We start from the raw sequence: 18202 nt of genomic DNA on the forward strand, positions 1-18202 counted from the left end.
TCCATTCATCGTTCTTAATCCGATGTTCCTAGTGATCTGGCATTGCATCGCCACCGTTCGGACGTCCCACCGAGTAAGCGATCAAATCGATGCCGTTAAGAGCCTCGCGTCGCTCGCCCTAGACAACAAGTTGTACAAGAAATACATCGTTCAAGAGCAGGGTCTGCCTCCATTGGTAAAGCTTTTGGAAGACGGGGCTTGCCTTTATGCACAAATTGCCGCGGCTGATGCATTATGTGTATTAACCAATGACCAAAACATCATGGATAAAGTCATGATTGTTATCCTTCGTTTACTCAAGGATGCGCCAATTGAGGTTCAAATTCAGGCAATCGAGTTAGTGACCGAAATGGCCGAGCAATACTCGATAACCGTATACGATTCCGTCGAATGGAACGTGATCTTGCCAATCGTAACGTTACTGTCAGCCGAGACATCTACCGACGAACTCAAAACCTGTTGCGCCGAGGCCTTGTGGACGCTCGCAGCTAAGAGCAAAACAAATTGCATGACGATAACAAAGACAAGAGCAATGCTTAGCCTGGCCAAGTTAGTAGAGAAGGAACGAGGTAAATTACGGTACTATTGTCTGATGACTATAATGGAAATAACCGCCGTCGCCGAAACCGACATCCACTTCCGATGCACCGTATTCAAAACCAATGCCGCTTCCACAAAAGCCGTCGTCGATCAACTCTTGGGAGTGATCGAAGAATCACGTAACCCTATACAGCAAATCCCGGCCATCAGATCGATCGGTTCCCTTGCCCGAATCTTCCCGTCACACGAGACTCGGATAATTTCGCTCCTGATATCATTACTACACAACAAGCACCTGACGGTGGCATCGGAAGCCGAGATCGCCTTGAAAAAGTTCACATCTCCGGACAACTACCTCTGTTTCGATCACTGGAAGTCGGTAATGAAGTTCATTAGTTTACCGGCGTTGATGAGATTGATCGGAGGCGGAAATAGGCTGCAGCGGCATAGATGGGATCTATTGATCATCCTTTACCTTTTTTATCTGTACCAGCATTTACGAGGATCCCGTCATTAGGTAACAAACCGGCTGATAACAATTGGGTGGACATTGATTATCAATCTCTAGCATTTTTCCCATGGCGAAACTATGAGTTCCTGTTTCTTCCTGCCTAGCTATGTGTTATCTTGTATATATATATATATATTTGTACATACATACAAATCAATATAAAAAACGTACCACATTAGTATATCGTTATCTCGGTAACGACGGTTAACAGCGAATGATCATTTTATTATAAATCGATAATATTAGTGATCAATATGTTATTTTTAAAATTTTAGTGATAAATCAATAATATTTTTATTGAGGGTAGAGTACACAAATGGTTCCTCCACTGAGAGTATTATTTTATTGAGTTCTTCGAGCATTAAAAGTTACAAAACGATCCATGACTATAGGACATTTCGTTTTTAAGTTCCCTTAGTTTTTAAAGTTATAAAATGGTCACCCAACTATGCATTGTGTTCCAAACTCACCCTTTTTCATTAAAAAAATGATGATAGTTAGAATTGAATATTAATCTGTTGACTGTAATATAATAGTCGTTTGAGATTCTTAATCCATACTATATCAACATGTTAATTTTTATTCAAACTGTCATCAATTTTTTAACAGAAAAATATGAGTTTAGAATACTATAAATAGTCTGATTATCATTTTATAACTTCTAATAGTCAAGGGAATAAAAAAAGCAACGTCTTATAGTCAAATGATTATTTTATAACTTTTAATAGTTTAGGGACTCAATAAAGTATCACCCTGTAGTTGGGAGACCATATATGTACTTTACCCAATTGTTTATTACTTTTCTCCTGAAAGAAATAATAGTAATCTAAATTGTCATTTTCCCCTACATCCAGATAATAAAAGGTTTTGTCTGTAGAAACTCGCGTTACAGGAAGTTCATCTTCGAGTTCTGCAGGCGATATCGCGCGATTAAACCAAACTTTCCGAACAAGTAACTGGCTTTGCCCAGAAATTTCTTCTCCAAATCGCGTCAATCTTATCAGGTTTTCAATTAAAAACCATATTAATAACATATATATGAAGGTTGATAGAGAGTTGAGTTAACTCACCCATAGTCCACGAAGAAACTCATCAGCAAGACAGCAACTACGATGCAATCGGAGCAGGAGCAGATAATCGACAAACTCTTGCTTCATCCGATATCATTAGATAACCGAGTCAACGAAGCAGGCAGTAAAGCCAAATCGTTGAGAGTTCACGGTATGAAGATGAGTAGGCAAGTGACTCAGCTCACTCAAATGCTACACAGCATCAACTCAGACCCAGCACCGCTCTACTTGAACTCAATCCGCTCTGTTCTTGAAATGGCCTAATCGTTGGCCTTCAAGTGTCAACGAAAAACCACCTTTTACCCGCTCTTCACCGCCCCTAGACCTACAAGTTTCCACAATCTCCACCTCCTTTTGGACGCTTGCATCTTCCAAACCAACCGGCTTCTTATCATCAACGACCCCGATTTCGATACCGTCCACTGCGACGAAATCTTCCGCTCGCTCCCTCGGATAATCCTCAACCACGGGTGGTCGAGGATTATACGATTGCATCTTCGGTGAGGAATAGTATGATAAAAGAGTTGGAAAAACTATTGTTTTGCTTGGCTGAGAGTGGATTAGAATTACACAGTTTACACTTACACAATCGGTTGATGATTCTAGTGGAAATCACTGCCGCGGCTGAATCAAATCTCGATCTCCGATGCAAAGCATTCAAGACTCACTCTCCCGGTGCAAACGCCACCGTCGAACTCCTATTGCGTGTGGTCAAAGAATCAGATGATTGTGGTTTAAAGTTCTGGCCATAAAATCGATCGGTTCCTTGGCCAGAATCTTTCGTGAGAGCGATAATCCTAAGGTGATAAGCGCCTTAGTGCTGCAGCTTGAGAACGGGGATGGGGACGTGGTGACTGGTGAGTGAAGCTCTGGTCGCGTTATTGAAGTTTTTATGCGGATGTAATCATCTTTGCATAGAGCATTCGAGCAGGATGATCGAGTTCAACGCTGCACGGGTTTTGGTGAAACTGTTGAGCGATGGTGAGAGGGAATTAGGGGTGCAATTTCATGGATTCGTGCTTATATGTTCCATTGCCTTGAATGCTGATTATAGCGCGGGTGTGGAACGAGCCTGGATCGAGACTGCCATTCGACGGTTGTCGACGACGAAGAGGGGACTGCGCACGGTGGTTTCCGAGCATCCTGTGCTAAAAGAATTGGCAACCACGGCCATAGGGCATAGATTGCTCTGAATCAAGGCTAATTAGTAAATTGAGATTTAATATAGAATACATTGATTTGTTTATAATTTTTTATTTTTTTTTATTTTGAATTAATAAAGGAGGCAAAAGCCTTTTACATTATAAAGGTATCTATCCTGTGATTGGACGAACCCAGAAAACATCATGTGAGAGATGTTTGAATATCAGGTGAGGCTATTGAGGATATACGTAAAAATCCATTGTTATAATATTCTGATTTTACAATCAGTAACATCTGTTCTAAAGACTCTTAATTATTTTATAATAAATATTCAAATATCCTACAATTATTAGTATTCGACTCCTTATTTACTAATGTTACATTTGAAATTGATCTTATTTAAGATTTTAAATTCTAAATTTGTCTATAAAAAGCATATCTAATTGTATTTACTTCTATAATTGATTTTTCCGTATATGTATATATATGCATAGAAATTGCCCGTCTAGCTCAGTTAGTAGAGTGCAAGGTTTTTAACTTTGTGGTCGTGGGATTGAGCCCCACCGTGGGCAATTCATAATTCTAACTGCCGGAGGCCTTCCACGGAAACTACTCTCAACCTGGCGTTGGGGGCAGCCTACTACCTACCTCCCCTTACCCCATATGGAAATATGGGTTTGACATTTTTTTTATATATATGCATACCCTATATTTACAAACATGCATAATATATATATATATATATTTAATTTTTAACGTCAACGCATAATATATACACCACAAACACCTCTGTGCATGCTTCAACTCCAGGGTTATAAGAAAACCCTAAAATGAATTCAATCTAGACCGTTGGATTGGACCATAACCAACGGCTCTTACTTGGCGGCGCTGGAAACCATCAGAAACCCTAATGGTCTCGGTCATAATGTGTGAGCCTTGGGTCAAATGGTCGGGTCAATGACTTGATTCCTTTGCATTGTATTTGGGCTTCAATGTAATTGATGTGGGCTGTAAACAACATGTGATAAAAGTTAATATTTTATTTCAATGTATCTATATATATATATATATATATATAATTTTTAACGTTAACACATAATATATACACTTACAAATACCATACATATTTTTTACGTATATATATGCATACCCTATATTTACAAACACGCATAATATATGAACATCTACACACCTATAATATAACATAATATATATTTATATATTTACGATATATTTGTCATTATAATTAACAAAAGTAAATGAAACCCAAACATAACCCCTGACAAATTGCATATCTACACTAACATCAAAAGAATCCAAAAATCTTCAGTAAAATTCATTGTTTCTGTTGAACGAGACGTTTTACGAAATGATAAAGGTGCGGTGAACGAACCAAATTATCTGGCAGTCTATTTCGCTATACAATTCTTATTATATCGGTAAACAACATTTTACCAAAGAAGAGATTTGACTATACTTGACCATCGACAAACCAATCAAAAAAATATCATTTGTGTGAGCAACAAAACGACCTCAAAGGTATGTGAAAAACATACCAAAAGCCATAAGGATCGTGCCATAAAAGCATAGAAAACATATGTCACAAGAGCTGATAAAAACATGTCATAAAAACAAAAAATATTATTCAAATAAAAAAAACACTTAAGAAGAAAAGAAAACAAATGACATGGTATAAAAAATAAGAGAACTAATAATTACCGATGATTGATAATTAATATTAAGATTAACGTCGACTCCAAGTTTAAGGAGGTTACATTTGATTTATTTATTTTAGTAAAAATTTATATTCGATTTGATATAAATATATATATATGGGTTAAGTAAAACTAATAAGTTTTGTACTAATTTAAAGGTTTAAAAAAAATTAGATGACTCTATTCTCATATGTAATGGGATAAGGGGGAGGTAGGATAGTAGGCTGCCCCCAACGCCAGGTTGAGAGAAGCTTCCGTGGAAGACCTCCGTTATTAATTGCCCTCAGTGGGACTCGATCCCTCAACCACAAGATTAAGAACCTTGTGCTCTACCAACCGAGCTAGACGGGCAAGACTAATTTAAAGGTTTAAGTTGGATTTAAATTATTGTTTTTTAAATAATTAAATTATATCAGGTTTAGTTTGATGATTGGGTAGTGTAAGGGAATTTCATCGACTCCACCTACCGCCGACTTTTTTAATATTATTATTATTGTTTGCGGATTCACCAACGCCTAACCATTGAGACAAGATAAGAGCCAGTGATATTAATATGGTTAAATTATAAATTTATTACTAAACTTTGCTCTCTCATTTATTTTGTTCATTGAACTTTAAATTTTTTTAATGTTCTCACTGAATTTAAAAACATTGGATTCTTTTGGCCACTGAACTTTACTCTCTCTCCTATTTTGGTCATTCTACCATTAAATAGTTAATGAAATTAAAGATGACACCGTTTTAAAAAAATAAAATTTGCACCAAAACATCATTTTTTGGGATAAAATGCGCATATTCCATACAAAGAAGAAGCAGGTCTAGGAATATGCAATGGGAACCAAACCCACTCCTGCCACATCATTTTGCATCCATATAACTATTCATTTTAACTTCGTTAACTATTTAACGACCGAGTGAAAAACTCCCTCAATGTATTAAGTTCAGTGAAAAAATTGAAAAAGATTTAAAGTATAGTGAGTGAAATAAGAGAGAAAACGAAATTCAATTACCAAATCTGCAATTTTCCTATTAGTATATGCTAACATCATTTCTTCTGTTTTTATTTATTTTCACATTTTTCTGATACGCTATACAAAAGTCAAACATAGCGGTGTGCGAATATTAATCATTTGAAAAGTAAATAAAATCCAAAGTAATAAGGAATAATAAAACTTTTATTTACACATGCACACGTTATGAATGATTTGGACGCAAAAGCCAAACTATAAATTTACTATAACGCGAGTTAAAATATTTTTTATATTCTATAAATATAATTTTTTCAATTGAGGGTACCTGATAAAAAAATTATATATATTTTTTAATATTAATTAATATTTAAAATAATAATTGGCGGGGCCAAGACTCGCTTACGAATGTTTCATAAGTTACCCTCAAATTTTCCAAGTTTTCATTACTTGTTGGCCCAGAGCTACATCCGTTCAAGTAATTCACTGAAAAATCAATTTTTTTTTAATAATTCAGTGTTTGATTTTGACGGTTAATACTTTATTTTCTTTTCTTTTGATCGTTGTGTTTATGTTGATGAATATAATATAAATAGATAATTCGTGATAGTTTATTTCGATTGGTTTAAATAAAAAATCGTATCAAATGAAAACGATGGTGAAAGTTTAGTGGCTATAATGGAAATAAGGAAAGTATTTGGAGTAGTAAAGTAAATAGGGACAGAGAGCGGCTGGGCCCTCATATTATTTATTATTATTTTGTATTATATATATAGGATAGATAATGATTCAATGTGGTTTATAAACTTTAAAGTTTTGAGTAAATTACACGTTTAGCATCTAAATTATCAATTTTAATCTTTAAATTTTAAATTTTTAAAATTATACATAACGTTTAGTTTTTGTTTCTTTTAATATCTCTCTGTCAAAAACTTAACGGGTGATTTGCACGTAGTACATTTTTATGGGTAAATTACATCATTCATCACTCAACTATCTTCTCACTCTTATGTTTGTCGCTAAAGTTTAATTTTTTTAATTTAATTACTTAATTTTCAAACTACTCCTAATTCAATCACTCTAACTTTTAAATTTATTTATTTATTATTTTTAATTATATATTAATAAAAAGATTCCACGTCACAAAAATTATTAATAAAATAAACTAAAGTTATAAAAACATGAGCAATTTGAAAGTTGAGTAGTTAAATTAATTTTTTTAAGCTTTAGTAGCAAAATAAGAGTGAGAAGATAGTTGAGCGATGAATGACTTAATTTACCCATAAAAATACCGTGTTGTTAAGTTTTTAACGACGATGTACTAAAATGAAATAAAAATGAAACATTAGGAATAGTTTTAAAAAAATTAAAAAATTAAATATTAAAATAAATAAAAACTGATAATTTAGATACTAAACACATCAATTTATCCTAAAGTTTAACTATAGTTGCACGAATCTATAAGTATTGTCTTTGCTTGTTATATTATAATATTATTGTTTGTAAACGAGGAAACATAATAATTTGGTAAAACTGAATATATTTGGTGATTTTAGTAGTTAAAAAATGTATTATTCTTTTTAAGAGTTTTAAGTTTAAATAATTAAGTTTATAGGATGCGTATATTATTAATAATTTAAAAAATTAATCAGATGCTATTTTATAATCTCTAGAGGGGTTCAAAATCAGGTACCCAAAATTTTTGGGTACTAAAATGTCGGCCCGTGTCCCGGCCTATGACATCTGGGTACCCGTATTTTCAGGTCACGGGTACTCGATTCATAATTTTTTTTATTTTTTCTTTAAAATATATTATTATTATTATTATATATAATTCTAAAATTCAAAATTCAAAATTTAAAGTTCTATAATATATAATTCACACATAAAATTTAAAAATTCAAATTACATAATTAGAAATAAAATTATTAAATAATAAAGTAAAAAATATAATTAAATTTCAAATGTTTTAAAGTTAAAATAAATATTTTAAAAAATAATTTAGAATATTAATGTGAAATAATTTATTAAATTTAAAATATTATGGTAGAAAAGTTTAATAAATTTATAATTTAGAATGTTAGAGTGAAATAGTTTGAAAATTATAAATAAACATTTAATATAAAATAATATATATATATATATAATAAATAGGGTACCAGTAGGGGTGTATTCGGTTCGGTTTTTACTAAAAATTGAATCGAACCAAAATAAACAGGTTTTTAGAATTTAAACCGAAATCGAATTGCTAAAAAACCGAATTATGTGAAACCGATTTTTCAGTTCGGTTCGGTTTTTTAACGGTTCGGTTTATCGGTTTTTCAATGAAAAATTCACTTGAAACTATAAATTTTAAAAAAATTGTCTATTGGGTTCAATATGGAACAAATAAGTTTCATATCGAAAACCCGAACTGAACCGAATCAATAGAATTGAGACTTTAAACCAACCCAAAAACCAAACCGTATAAGGTCAAACCGAACCGAAACATTTTACTCGGCTCGTGTCAATTTTTCGGTTTTCTCGATTTCGTTACTCAACCCTAAGTACCAGGTCAACGAATATCCAGTAATGTAACATTTTGTAACCCGAACTTGACCTGAAAACCCTAAAAATTTAATGGGCTGAATACCCGACCCGAAAAATCGAGTACTTTTTAATTGGATGGGTGGGTAATCATATCGAGTCAACCAAATCGGATATTTTTAACAACCTAATAATCACTCTAAATTATTAAAAAATTTGATGAAACAAGTGATTAATTACAGTATGCCGAATTGAATGGAAAAGTTCAGAAAAGGAATTATTCTTTTTAAGAGTTTTAAGTTTTAACAATTACGTTTATAGGATGCGCTTATTATCAATAATTTAAAATTTAATCAAATATTATTTTATAATATCTAGGGGTGTTCAAAATCGGGTACCCAAAATTTTTTGATACTAAAATGCCGGCCAGTGTCTCATCCCGTGACATCTTAGTACCTATAAAACTCGGGTACCCGATTCATATTTTTTTAAAATTATATTATTTTTTAAATATATATATATATATATATATATATAATTCTAAAATTTAAAATTTAAAGTTCTATAATATATAATTCACATATAAAATTAAAAAAAATCAAATTACATATTTGGAAATAAAATTATTAAATAATAAAATAAAAAATATATAACTAAATTTCAAGTGTTTTGAAGTTAAAATAAACATTTTCAAAAACAATTTAGAATGTTAATGTGAAAAAATTTAAAATTAAAATGTTATGGTATCAAATTTTAAAAATTAAGAATTTAGAATGTTAGAGTGAAATAATTTGAAAATTATATATAAACATTTAATATAAAATAAGAATGATATATATATATATAATAAATAAATCGAGTATTGGGTCAGCAGGTACCTGGTTAAGTAACATTTTGTGACTCGAGCTCGACCCGGAAATTTAAAAAATTCAACGGGCCGAGTACCTGGCTCAGAAAATCGAATATATCTAGAAAATAGGATGTACTTTATAAGAATTTGTACATGGCCCCGAAAACCTAGCCACGGCCCTGCAGACACTAATTCGAGATTTTTTTTCTAGTACTCATTTGATATAAGGGAAAATTTCAAGTTCTAATTTGAGAAAAGCTTAAACTTCATGCACTAATTTGTAATAAACCTAAAGGATATGACGGGCAACATGTTTCTTCGCCAGATTAGGTGTGAGTTGTTCAAACTTCGTGCAAAGAGCATTGAAAAATAAACCACTCCCCAAAACCCAACAAATTAATTACTTTTTCCCCTCTTGAAAGACAGTAATAATAAACAAAGGGAAAATATATTTTAAGACTATAAGGCTTGTTCTCGTGATTACATCTAAATAAAATCTATAATAAATATCGATGTGAACGAATTGTAACCATACAAATTGAATAATTATTGCAATGCAAAACACGTGTGTGAATTTGGAACTGATGTAATGGGCACAACAGGAGGATAGGCGTTGTGCGGATAAGAACACCACCGCAAACCCTAGTCAAGACAGCTTGTCTTTGTACTGTTTGTCTTACCGTACGTTCCCTCCTTTCCCACACAGGAGATCTTCTAGATTTTCACCTTCTCTTCCGGTTCAAGTTATATTGCTTACTGTAATTTTTTATTACGCACTTGGTTTTGCTTTTCTACAATAAAACTGTTGGGAAATAAACGAGTAATAAGTAATTTTTTTATAATTAAATTAGTGAGAATGTAAAATAAAAATAGAAAAATAATACTCGAAATTGATAACGTAGTTCAGTCAATTGTGCTTACGTCTCCGGACTGCTGTAGATCTTTTACTAAGAGAGAAAATTTACAAATGTTTACAAAACACTCACTACTCACAATAAACTTTCTAGTATTGGAGAAAGAAATGATTTGGGATTTTGGGATTTTGAAGCTAAATGGGTTAGAGTATTTATAGTTGAACTTAGGGACTAATTTTATAAATACCCTAAAATATGCAATAGCTAAAATGTAATTAAGCCAAAAACTATTTTCAACAAGCAACTTTCGGTGTATTTAAATCCACCGAAAGTTGCCCACTTTTCTTAACTATTTCCAACAATCTCCCACTTGAAGACTGATTTTAATCTGTCTTCACACCTCGATCATTGCAGCAGCATTTCTGGTCTTGCTACTCTAGCATACCAACTGAAGTTGAACACAACTTCAGTTTGTCCGTGGTCACCGTCTTTGTCAACATGTCTGCCGGATTTTGAGCTCTACTAATCTTTTCAAGTTTCAAAATCCCATCTTCCAGAAGAGACCATATAAAATGATATCGTAATTGTATGTGCTTCGTCATGGAATGAAAAGACGGATTCTTTGCTAGATGAATAACACTTTAACTGTCGTAATACAATACATTGTTTTCTTGTTTCTTGTCTAACTATTCCAAGAAATTTTGGAGCCAAACTATCTCTTTGTTGGCGTCGGTAACATCAACATATTCTGCTTTGTTTACGGAGAGAGCAACTATTTTTTGTGTAGTTGAGAAACCTAACTTACTGCAGTACCTTCTAGAGTATAGACATACCCTGTAGTGCTCTTTCTGATGTCAATATTTTCGGCTAAGTCAGCATCTACATAGCCTGTCAGTATCGTATCTCCACCTTTGAAATAAATTGCTTTGTTTGTGGTACCTCACATATATCTGAGGATCCATTTGACTGCTTCTCAGTGTACCTTGCCCGGATTATTCATGTACCTGCTAACAGCTCCCACTGTATGAGTAATATCTGGTCTGGTACAAACCATGGCATACATCAGACTTCCAATTGCTGAGGCATACGACACCTTCACCATGTGTGCACGTTCTTCCTCCATCTTTGGTGACTGTTCTTTGGATAGTCTAAAATGAACACCTAAAGGTATACTTACTGGTTTAGCATCTTGCATGTTGAACCTGGAAAGTACTTTGTTGATGTACTCAGCCTGTGATAACATCAAAGTCCTCGACTTTGTGTATCTCTTAATCCTCATTCCAAGAATCTGTTTTACAGCGCCCAAATCCTTCATAGCAAACTGCTTCGACAATTCTTGCTTCTAGTGTATAATCTCTTGCATGTCTAAGCCTGCAATGAGCATGTCATCAACGTACAATAATAAAATAATGAAGCTGTTGTCGAACCTCTTGATGTAGCAACAATGAACTGCTTGACATCTGGTAAAACCACTGCTACTCATAAAGCTATTGAACTTCTTGTACCATGGTCTAGGAGCTTGTTTTAAACCATACAAGCTCTTCTTCAACCTGCATACCAGGTTTTTCTTGCCTGCCTCTATGAAGCCTTCTGGCTGCTTCATATAGATTTCTTCCTCCAAATCACCATGAAGGAAAGCTGTCTTTACATCTAATTCCTCAAGATGTAAATTCTCTGCAGCTACAATTTTCAATACCAGTATGATTGTAGACAGTTTCACGACTGGAGAGAAAATTTCATTATAGCCAATACTTTCTTTTTGCTGAAAACCTTTGACAACCAATCTTGTTTTGTAGCGTTTGCTCCCATCGTGCTCTTCTTTTATCTTGTAAACCTACTTATTGTGGAGCGCTTTCTTGCCTGGTGGTAATTCAGTTAATTCCCACGTCTGATTTGACATAAGCGAGTCCATCTCATCTTTCATGGAAGACACTCACTTTACTGAATCTTCCACCTGCATTGCTTCATCATAGCGCTCTGGTTCACCATTGTCAGTCAACAACAAGTAGTGCAAAGAAGGCGAATAACGCTAGGTTGGTTTAGGAACTCTGGAGGAGCGTCTCAGTTCTGGTGTGCCTGGTTTTTCTTGAACTGCTTCAGGACTAATCTGAACATCATTTCCAGAAATCTCCTCAAACTCAAAAAATTCCTTTGTTTCATCTTCGGTATTGGAGCTACTTGATTCTATGGTTGACCTGTCTTTGTACATCACATCTCATTGAAAATGACATCTCTGCTTCTGATGATCTTTCGATTTTCATAGTCCCAAAATCAGTAACCGAACACATCACCACCATAACCAACAAAGACGCATTTGTTGGACCTGCCATCAAGTTTCTTCTTTCAGCAGAATTTATGTGTACATAAGAAATACAACCAAACATTCTTAAGTGTGAAAGGTTTATTTCTTTCTTGCTCCAAGTTTCCTCTGATATTCCACCATCCAAAGGAACTGAAGGCCTACGGTTGATCAGGTAAGTTGTAGTGTTGATAGCTTCAGCCCATAGAAATTTTGGCAATCCGACATGTATCCTCATGCTTCTGGCACGTTCATTCAGAGTTCTGTTCATGCGCTATGCTAAGCCATTCTGCTGTGGTGTCATGGGAACTGTTGTCTCTATCTTGATCCTATTGTTTGCGTAGAAATCTCTGAATCTACTGTTTCAATACTCTCCTCCATTGTCAGACCTCAACCGCTTGACTTTTAAACCAAGCTCATTTTCCACCATGGCCTTCCATTTTCTGAATGTATCAAAGACTTCTGATTTCTTCTTCAAAAAATAAACCCACACATTCCTTGTAGAATCATCGATGAAGGTGACATAATATAGTGAGACTGCAAGAGATAGAACTGGAGATGGTTCCCATACATCAGTATGAACCAACTCTAATTTTTCTGCCTTGGGTGTCTTGCCAATCTTTGCAAAACTGACTTTCTTTTGTTTGCCAAAGATGCAATCCTCACATAGTCCGACATATATATTCTTTAGATCCGGTAGCTTCCCTTTTGACAAAAGCGTCTTCATCCCTTTCTCACTCATATGACCAAGCCTTTGGTGCCATAGGTTTGATTTTCCATCAGCATCTGCGGCTGCAATGATATTCTCTAAATTTGAGGTTACATAGAGAGTACCAATATTCTTACCACGAGTAATGACGAGTGCTCCTTTGGTAATCTTCCATTCACAACCTGAAAAGGTTGTGCTATATCCTTCTCCAGCAAGCTGTCTAACAGAAATCAAATTTTTTTGAGGCCAGAAATATGTCTCACACCTTTCAGCATCCAGGTGGTTTGGTTTGACAACTTTAGTCGGATGTCTCATCTTCCGACGATCTTCAAGGTTTCATCATCAGCTAAATGAACCTTCCCAAAATCACCACTGACATAGTTCTCCATGATTTCTCGGCATGGGATGGAGTGGAAAGATGCCCCTGAATCCAAGATACATGATTCAACCAAACTGGTGATGCTTAGAATCATGGCATCACCTGTCTCCTCTGTCACGTTGGTAGATTCCTGTGCGCTGATATTTTCTTCGGTGCTCGACAATCTCTTTTAAAGTGACCCTTCTTGACACAATTATAACAGGTAAAATCTTTCTTTCCCGTTCTGGATTTGGATCTGCCACGATTTGAATTTCTTTTTGAAGTTCTCCCTCTAGACTCCGTGTGCAAGGCTAAGGAGGTTGATGATTCACCTGATTCTCTCCGTCGAATTTCTTCACTCAATACCAGATCCCGAACATTATCTAATTTTAATTTGTTGTTTCCCGACGAGCTGTTAACTGCTGTAATAGTAACATTCCAACTGTCTGGTAGAGATGATAAGAAAATTAAAGCTTCCACGGAACTCAACTGGGTTGTGATTGTGTTGAGTTCATTCAGGTGTTGAGCCACTGATGCCCCTTCTGCCATCCGCAAATTGAATAATCGTCTCATCAAGTGAACTTTGTTTGAGACCGATGACTTCTCATACATACTGGAGAGAGCCTCCATAAGACATGCCGTGGTATTTTCCTTTGTTATGTTGAAAGCAACATTGCGGGATAACGTCAGTCGGATAACTCCGAGGGCTTGTCTGTCAATAAGAACTCAGTCTTCATTCTTCATGCCCTCTGGTTGCTTTCCTGAGAGAGGTTGATATAGATTTTTCTGGTACAAAAATCTTCAATTTGCATCTTTCAAAAGCCAAAGTCTGCACCATCGAGAACTTTTCAATTTTCACCTTCCCTTCGTCTGCAGCTATCGCTATCACTCAAATCTGGCTTCGTTTGGATCGTTTTCACGTGAATAGTAACCTCACAAAAAATTTGACAAAATTCACAACCAAAAGCTCTGATTACCAGTTGTTGGGAAATTAACGAGTAACAAGTAATTTCCATATAACCAGATTAGTGAGAATGCAAAATAAAAGCAGAAAAATAATACTCGTAATTGATAACGGAGTTCAGCTAATTGTACTTACATCTCCGGACTGTTGCAGATCTTTTACTAAGAGACAAAATTTACAGGTGTTTACAAAACACTCACTACTCACAAGAAACTCTCTAGTATTAGGAGAAAGAAATAATTTGAGATTTTAGGATGATTTTGAAACTAAATAAATTAGAGTATTTATAGTTAAACCTTAAGAATTAATCTTATAAATACCTTAAAGTTATAATAGCTAAAATATAATTAATCCAAAAACCATTTTCAACAAGCAACTTCTGGTGAATTTAAAGCCACCGCAAACCCGAGTCAAGACATATTGTATTTGTACTGTTTGTCTTACCGTACGTTCCCTCCTTTCCCACTGGATCAATTTAAAATTTAAACGAGGGTTCGAGGATGCTGAATGAAGATTAACCCTTTTTTGCTCACGCACAGTGAAGTTCTCGGCCTTTAAATAAGGGGGCTCATCTGGCAAGAGAATACATTGCTTGGGATAAGTACAACAACGCTTCAAGTGATAAGCTATAGAGGGGGAGAGAGAGAGAGAGAGAGAATATAAGAATGGGAAATGAGGGAGAGATCGAAGAGATGCAATGGCTGTCATCTTCAACCTCAGATTCCGACACCAAACTACCTTTGTTGTCTCTCAACCATGTTTCCTTTGTCTGCAAATCAGTGAGCAGATCCGTTAGGTTTTACGAGCAAGTCCTGGGATTTGTTCTCATCAAACGCCCTTCCTCTTTCAAGTTTGAAGGAGCTTGGTAATGCTTCTTTCTCCATTAGTTTTCAGGGTAAATTGTTTGTTTACTATTTAAAAATTATTAATTTTGATCCGTTTTATTTTATAAACTTTCAATGTTTTTTAAAATCATAAATAAAATATAATTTTTATTTTATTTTAATATTTTTTTCAAGATTTATTGTTAAGTTTTTAAAAAAATTAAAAATATAGGTATTAAAACATACAGAAATTGATAATATAAATATAAAAGGTTAAATTTTTAACGATATGTATTAAAATAAAATAAATATTAAATATTAAAAATAATTTTGAAAAAAATAAAAAGTTAAGTATTAAAATAAATCAAAATTAATAATTAAGGTACTGAACAAGTAAATTACCTTTTTTAACATGTTTTCAGGTCAAATTTCGATATTAGCCTCTATGCTATGCTAAGTTGTCGATCTAATTGCTATATTCTATTTTGGTCATTTTTTTGTTCCACTTTTCAGATTTCGGTCCTGATCTAAACATTAATCATTAAATTTGTCAAGTGTCTAATATTATGATATAATTACAAGTTAATATCTGTTTAAAATTTTCTTAGTTTCTTGAGAACGCACATACATACATTACAAATGTAGCTGTTCGAATTCGAAACCTGTAAAAAGAATAATACTCTTTTCTGCCGTTTAAATCTCTCGATGGATTCTTATCAAGTCGAATTTTACCATCACTTCATGTCCTATTTTAATTGTTATTCTTAAATTTGCATTTTCACCCCATGTATTCTAATTATATTGTCTGAATGAGATTGAAATTTCAAAATTCAAATTTTTTTAAGTTATAGGATTAAATTTGCATCTTAAACATTATACATATACTAATAATAAAATTTGACACTACTTTTATTACAAAAATTGTTCATATTTTAATTGTTATTCTACCTGAAGCATTCCATCTTCATATGCGTTTGCAGCACGTGGATGAATCAATTCACCTAACCAACCATACACTAATTATGTGGGCTGACTTGTACATTATTATGAGGATAATATTAATTTTTTTGATAAAATTTAAATTATAGATTTTAAAATATTAAAAGAAATAATTTTATTTAAGAGTAAAATTTAAAAAATAAATTACGATATAAGAATTTTAAAATATAATTTTAAGTGGACAAAAAATAAGTGTAGGTGTCAATTATTTTTAAAATAATATTTCTATTATTCTTTAGAAATATTATTTTTATTTTTATCTTTTAGGTGTTAAGGGTGGCTCCACTCATGCTTATCAACTGTTTTAACTTTAATTGCATGATATTTAATCGAAGAAAACTTAAATTTCATTACTTTGATGGATCAAAGTGTAAATTTACCATTACATTACCTTCATATATCTAGATTCAAAAGGACTAAACTTGCAAATTTATCATTACATTACCGTCATATCTCTAGATTCAAAAGGACTAAACTTGCAAATTTATCATTAAGATAATTGATATTTGTTTTTTCAGGTTGTTCAACTATGGAATCGGGATCCATTTGCTGGAATCGGAAAGCGTTCCGGCAAAGAAAGAGAAGATAAACCCAAAAGACAACCACATATCGTTCCAGTGCTCGGACATGAAGCAGGTGATGCGGAAATTGGAAGAGATAAAGATCGAGTACGTGACGGCGGTGGTGGAGGAAGGTGGAATCACCGTGGATCAGTTGTTCTTCCATGATCCCGACGGCTACATGGTCGAGATTTGCAACTGCCAGAACCTGCCTGTTCTTCCGCTCTCAGCTTGCCCTCTCAAGCTACCCAATTCTACCACCAAGGCTGTTTCTTCGTTTTATGGTACATTCCTCGCTCTAGTCCTATTATAACACCCTGTAATGGACCTAGGCGTGGTGATTGGGGGCTGTCGCCACGGATGGACATGGGTCGGGTTGAGTCAAATTTTTGGTTTATTTGATCTGATTTGAAAATTATAAATTCTTCACCCGATTCGAATCTGATCAAAAAATATAAACCTTTCACTCGACCTGATTTTTTGAGATAAAGTTCAAACACAACTTGAAATAATATATCTATTAAAAATATTATTTTATATACAATAAAAATAGAGATTTAATTGAAAAAAAATAATATATAAATGAATGTTATCGCACCATAAACCCGAATCCAACCCAAACCCATTTTTTTTATAAAAGATCCGACATGATCGGATTGAGTCATGTCAGAACCTGTCGGGGGTTTGTGTTCGCGTAAAAATTTAAAATGAACATATATTTTAGTATTTTTTATTGAAAGTTTGTTTTCGTCTATTAAAATTTTATCAATTCAAATTAATCTCTTTAATATAAAATACTCCGTCGGTTCCGGTTACAACTCAAGTGTTGTTGCTCATGGATCAGTTTGGGACAGGTTTTTGGTCTAGAATGTTTTAACATTTGTTGAAAACTGCAGGGAAGGGAGGCAGGGAGATGAATTGTTCGGGTATGGCGAATCTGATGATGGAGAAATTGGTGATCGACTTGTTCGACATATCAATCTGACATGCAATTTTGTTGCCCGAAATGTGATTTGGAGAAGAATTATGTTTTTTGTTCTAGGCGTAGTCTATATGGTGTGGGAGGTTCAGGGGATTGTAAGGGTTGTAAGTCTTATACGATTCGTGATTATTTTTGTGCTTGGATTGGTTGTATTTTATCAACTTTGTTAATAAATGTCGAATGTGAATTCTTCTCCTTCCCCTGAGTTGCATGCATGTCGGTTCATTTTCTAACCTGGAAAAGATATATTATACATGGGTCAAGATCAAGTGAGTCGAAAATCTGACCCGAACCATGACCATCCCGACTCCTTCGTATACGTCACACCAC

At 34.0% G+C, this 18202-nt stretch overlaps 2 protein-coding genes across 2 annotated transcripts; both read left to right on the forward strand.

Annotated features, from left to right (window-relative positions):
• The first annotated feature begins 22 nt into the window (after positions 1 to 22).
• On the forward strand, positions 23 to 1057 carry LOC120178054. Its single transcript, XM_039184010.1, has one exon. The coding sequence runs from the start codon at positions 23 to 25 to the stop codon at positions 1055 to 1057; it is 1035 nt and encodes a 344-aa protein (XP_039039941.1).
• Positions 1058 to 15109: 14052 nt separating this feature from the next.
• On the forward strand, positions 15110 to 18071 carry LOC120178066 (virulence protein STM3117-like). Its single transcript, XM_039184018.1, has 3 exons — positions 15110 to 15372; positions 16849 to 17174; positions 17787 to 18071. Exons 1-3 carry the CDS (start codon positions 15173 to 15175, stop codon positions 17873 to 17875), a joined length of 615 nt encoding a protein of 204 aa, XP_039039949.1. The 5' UTR covers positions 15110 to 15172; the 3' UTR covers positions 17876 to 18071.
• The last annotated feature ends 131 nt before the right edge of the window (positions 18072 to 18202 follow it).

The sequence above is a fragment of the Hibiscus syriacus genome, unplaced genomic scaffold (genome assembly GCF_006381635.1).
Source record: "Hibiscus syriacus cultivar Baekdansim isolate YM2019G1 unplaced genomic scaffold, ASM638163v2 tig00112343_pilon, whole genome shotgun sequence".
NCBI classification, from domain to species: Eukaryota; Viridiplantae; Streptophyta; class Magnoliopsida; order Malvales; family Malvaceae; genus Hibiscus; species Hibiscus syriacus.